Raw genomic sequence first — 5,163 nt, 5'->3', positions numbered from 1 at the left:
CACGCACACCACCAAAAGTCTAGTTTATTCAGGATTCTTTCTCAGTGCATTACAGGTCATTTTCATTTTCACCACTTCTGGCTATAGCCTTTGATACATTCTCTGGGTCTTTGTTATGTAAATCACCTAAAATTCTGTTTCAGAACAAGGCATAGTACAGATAAAGAGAATGAATCAATGCACTTCCTGGGAGGACAAAGATTCTATTTACAAATGACATGGTACTGCTGTGCATAACTAGTGACGTCCTGCTCATGACAATTGCATGCTTTAATCCATTAGGTACTTGTGTAAACAATAAGGTATATAGTTTCAACGCGAGGCCTTGGAAGAAGTGTCTTTTTCTCTTTAACCTAGCTGCCTGGAGAGCAGATAAGTTCAGGATAAACAGCTTTGAGGGAGGTACTATAGGGGTGTGGTTATATGCACACAGGATAAGGAGAGATAAAGATCTGAGTTTGAGTCCCAGCTCTGCTCTTACTGGATGTGAGACTTTGGACAACTTGCTTATCTTCGAAGAATAATAGTTTCTACATCCTGACCTTCTTTAGAGGGTTGCTTAGGGATTAAATAAGATTCAGTATATAGTGAGTGTTCAGGAAAAGTTAATATCATTGGGATAGTTTCTTTGAAATAACAATTTCAAAGCTTTGAATACAAGATGATGGTGGACCTTTTATGGTGACGAGGCACAGGATGATGAAAAAAGCTGGAGTGATCAGAGTTTCCACTGAGGGGTTGTTTTTCACTTTCTCCCAGCGTGATTCCAGAATTAGAGGAAACCAGGCTTCCTGGATACAGTCTGACGCTATGGGTTAAAGTGAATAAGTGACTAAAATGCATTCCCGCAGAAGGATTTTAATTTTTGTCTCTTACTTTCTCTTCTGTGGAATATTGATTCATGGTAAATTACTGGTTTTGGAAAATCCTCTGAATAGAGACTGTGTTTATGGCCATGTTTATCTTGTTCTAGGAACATGGAAGTACTGGTAGTGTAATTATTCATATTTCATGTACTGCTTTCAGTGGCATTTACCCACTGGCAAGATTTTATGTGTTCATGTCACAAGGCCTTTAAAAGTGAAAGCTATTTTCACTGAGGCCCGATTTGAAATGAGCCGACACACATCATCAGGGCATAATGCACCAGGTGTGCTCTGCTTTAGAGATGATTTGCCTACAGATTTGCAGACTGACTGACCTGAAGAGTCAACGGGAAATGAGGAAGTCTGAGCTCCAGGGACTCTGCTTGCAAGTATGGCTTCAGCAGGAATGGTTACTGTTCCCTTGCCACATATTGATCCTTGCTTGCCCCACCACCCAAAAAAGAGTATGCTAGAGAACAGTGATCAATTAAGAGAGAAAGCATTAGTTACTAGCCCAGGAAAACAATTACTCTCCTTATCTTATTTGGAAATAATGGTGCTTATTCCAAAGCCAGGATAGCGGAAAACACTTAATAGTAGACTGAGAATTAACATTCTGGGTATAAAATGCAACACAAGTCACACACACATGCTTGAAACACAATAGACTCAGTGAATTATAATTAACTTAGTGAATGGATTGATGAAGGACCAAAACATTAGAACTTAAAATATATGGGCTACGATTCATAGTTTGACCCTAGACAAGTCTCTAACCTGAGCCTCAGTTTCTCATCTGGTCAATGGAAGCAATGTCCACCTCACTGGTTTATAGTGAGAAAAACAGAATAACATAGTGAGATATGTGGTTAAAAGCACCTGACAGTCATAGGACCTGGATTGTAGATCGGGCTCAATTCGAAACAATATAATTTATCAATATTTACTGAGCACTTATTCTTTGCCTGGCATTGTATTCCCAGGTGCTGGAATTGGATAAAAGATGAATAAGACAGCCAGGTTTGTCTTTGGATGGGGCAGCTGGGATAGAATCAGACCCTAGTTCCAAATCGTAGCACTTTTATTTTACATATATTCATAATAGGTGCCCCAAACTCCACTGTGGTTGAGTTGCCCCTGTCCTTGCCCTCAGGAAACTCTTAGTCTATTAAAAGAGACAAATGTGTAACCCAAAAATCCCAAAGCAACATACTAAATGAGGCAATGGTAGTACAGAGACTATTTATGGAGAAAAGGGAGGGGGCTGATGAATAGTAGTAGGGGAGTTGGGTAAAGGGTCTCTCAAGGGATGATGCTTGGCTGAATTATGGAAAAGAAAACAGGAATTCCTACCCCCTCCCCCCCCCAAAAAAGAAAAAAATACGTAGAGAAAGAGCATTTCAGATAACAGGAAGCACCACATACAAAACCAAATAAACAGAAAATTGCTAGTTCCAGGTTCTGCCATTAACTAGCTTTCTTTAACCTTTATGGAATTTCCTCAAGTCCTTCTGTGCTTCCAGTTATCTCATCGTAGAAAATAAAGGTTGGGGGTGGAAAGAGGCAACCTATATTTTCTCTAACGTGCTTTCTTTCTGAGTATCTCCATGCTGGAGCAGAGAGAAAAGGAGTAGTTTGGGAAATATAGTGTTATTTTTACGACATGAGACAGAAGCCCCATCTTTTGTGATAATCAAGATAACAGGCAGAGTCTGAAGTCATTCTGAAATTTTTGCATACATTAATTCACCCACTCGACCAGTATTTATGGCATTGACTGAGCCAAGCCCTAAGTATTAAGAAAGCCAACGTCCAGCAGAGGGAGACGCATAAATAACTAATACATGAGTACCATGGAAACTGTATCAGTCTATACGTGGCAAGTGCGGTGGAGGCAGTAAAATAGAAGTCCTTAGGAGATGTAGGTCACATGCAGGGTGACAAGATTTAGCTCCTAGCAAAAAGTACTTTCCTATTTCCTCATCCTGCTTCACGTTCTCCAAGGGGCCGCCCACATTTTTAGCTGTCAATTGTCCCTTGGCAGAGCGATGAGGTGTCCTCTCTTCACCTGCAACCTTTCACAGGCTTGTGTAAGTGACTCCGGGAACGCAGAACAGATGCAAATCCCAGGGATGACGAGAGGGTGTTCTCGCGACAGCTTTGTTCACGCTGAAACCCATTGCAGGGCCGCCCAGCCCTGGGAAGGGAGTGGCCAGGAAAGCGGGCTGTCCAGGGCCTACAGGGGATGAGCTCTCGGCCAGGGGGCGGGATTCAGGCTCCCGGTATAAGAGAGGAGTGCCACTGTCCTGGCCACAGTGCTGAAGTTGGCGCCTCAGCCAGTCCCGGGAGACAACAGGCACTAAACTTGCACTTCTTGACCCAGAGTGACTGAGGAAGAGGGAAAGGTCTGATTTCTATTTTGTTATTTATTTAGTACCAATGAATGGAAGGTGGGGTAGGTTTCTGAGTGCCCGAGAACCCGGCTCGGACTGGCGTGGGTAGTGGGTGCGTTGGTCCTTTCAGAGGGCTCGGGGGACGGGTCTAGCCACGTCTCTAGAGGGACCAGGCGCCCAAACTCAGCATCTTTTCTCCACAACAGGAGCGCTTGTTCCCGTCACTATTGGCCCCATCCTCCGAGGATGCGGCTCCTCGGGAAACTCCGTGCCTCCGCCGCGGGCAGCGTTGCTCTGGAGCCCTCGTTCTCCAACGTGCTCACCCCAGACCGCATCCCCGAGTTCTGCATCCCGCCGCGGCTGCCGGCGCCCTGCGCGCCCGAGTCCCCGCCTCCGGCCGCCGCTGTGCCCCGGCGGTGCGCTGCTGAGCCGGACCTGTGGCCCCGAGGAACCGAAGACGGCGCGGGGCGTACGGACTCGGACCCGCGCTCGCAGGCCGCGCTCTCGCTGCCGCACCTGCCCCGCGCGCTCACCGCCTACGGCTTCTGCGCGCTGCTGGAGAGTCCGCACACCCGCCGCAAGGAGTCGCTCTTCCTCGGGAGCCCCGGCGCCGCCGCGCTCCTGCAGCCGCCCGCGGCCCAACGCGCGCCCCGCCCCCGGGCCCACACCTACGGCGGCGGCGGCGGAGGCTCCGCTCCCGAGCCCCTGGGCAGAGCCCCCGCCGCCGCCTCCACGGTCCCTGGTGGCCTCTGGCCGCCGCGGAACACTCTCGCCTCGCGTCCCCCTGGATCCCGACTCCTGCGCGCCCCCGAAGGGCTGCTGAGCCGCGCGCTGCGGGCTCGGAGGAGTCGCGGCCTGGCCCGCGCCCGCTCCTTGTCCAGCGGGGACGAGGACGAGGAGCGCGGCGCCGGCTTGGGATCCCCGGCCCGGGCCCCCTCCGCGTCCCCTCAGGCGCCCCCCAGCCCGCGGCCCGACCGCCTGGAGGCCGAGGGCACCGTGACTCTGGACCGCGCCGGCGGCGCCCTGCGCCTGGCCGTCGAGTACAGTCGGGCCAGCGGGCGCCTCCGCATCCGGCTGCTGCGCCCCGAGGGCCAGGCCGGAGGAGACGCCGAGCCCCGCGCCGTCGGCTGCCGCGTCAGCTTCGTCCTGCAGCCGCCGGGCAAGACGCGCCAGCAGCGCGGCGCTGTGGTTCGGCGGAGCCGCAAGGCCGTGTTCGACCAGGACTTCTGGTTCGACGGGCTCTCGGAAGACGAGGTGCGCCGCCTGGCCGTGCGCGTCAAGGCGGAGAACAAGGGCCGCGGGCTGGAGCGGGGCCGCCTGCTGGGCCAGGGCGAGCTGCTGCTGGGCTCCCTCCTGCTGCTCTGAGGGCGCACAGCCCTGCCCCCGGGGCGCTTTCTGCCCACTGTGGACTCTCAGACACTGACAGCCCATTTGTACAAATAAATGTTATTTATTCGTTTTTCTATGCATGATCTTCATTTATTGACATTTTAGTTCAAAAGCTGTCTGCTTTCTCATCGCTTATTGGTAGGGAAGGAAAAAAATAACGACTCCCACCTCAATTCACAGCATCCAAACCCCTTTTCCAGACCTTTTTTACAGTCAAAGGCAAAAAAGGTTGCCTTGTGGTTGGAAGCAAAAGGATCTACACCCCGTCTGCGTTGATATTCTTCCTTGCTTTATATTAATGCCTAATGGTTTGTGAGTTTTAAAACGAAAGTTATTCTTTGAGAATCATACTCAACTCTAAAATTTATATATACAGCTTTACATATTTGATGTGGCTTAGGTTCATATCCTCATTTGGGCACACACACGCATCAGAGGGAGAGACCTTCAAGAAGGATATCTTAGTGAGAAAAGAATTCCTTTCCCATTACGAAAGAACAAGATTCTTTTGAAAG

General features: G+C 50.2%; 1 protein-coding gene across 1 annotated transcript; it reads left to right on the top strand.

Annotated features, from left to right (window-relative positions):
• Nucleotides 1-3,164: 3,164 nt before the first annotated feature.
• LOC107501070 (C2 calcium-dependent domain-containing protein 4A) lies at nt 3,165-4,680 on the top strand. Its single transcript, XM_016126823.2, has 2 exons — nt 3,165-3,271; nt 3,466-4,680. The coding sequence occupies exon 2, from the start codon at nt 3,506-3,508 to the stop codon at nt 4,622-4,624; it is 1,119 nt and encodes a 372-aa protein (XP_015982309.2). The 5' UTR covers nt 3,165-3,271; nt 3,466-3,505; the 3' UTR covers nt 4,625-4,680.
• The last annotated feature ends 483 nt before the right edge of the window (nt 4,681-5,163 follow it).

This window comes from Rousettus aegyptiacus, unplaced genomic scaffold (assembly GCF_014176215.1).
Source record: "Rousettus aegyptiacus isolate mRouAeg1 unplaced genomic scaffold, mRouAeg1.p scaffold_m13_p_3, whole genome shotgun sequence".
NCBI lineage: Eukaryota > Metazoa > Chordata > Mammalia > Chiroptera > Pteropodidae > Rousettus > Rousettus aegyptiacus.
The sequence above is the reverse complement of the archived record's forward strand: the minus strand, read 5'-3'. Positions and strand labels throughout refer to the sequence as shown.

Excerpts from the sequence above, each read along its gene's own strand:
- LOC107501070 (XM_016126823.2), top strand. The coding sequence starts at position 3,506 with ATGCGGCTCCTCGGGAAACTCCGTGCCTCCGCCGCGGGCAGCGTTGCT.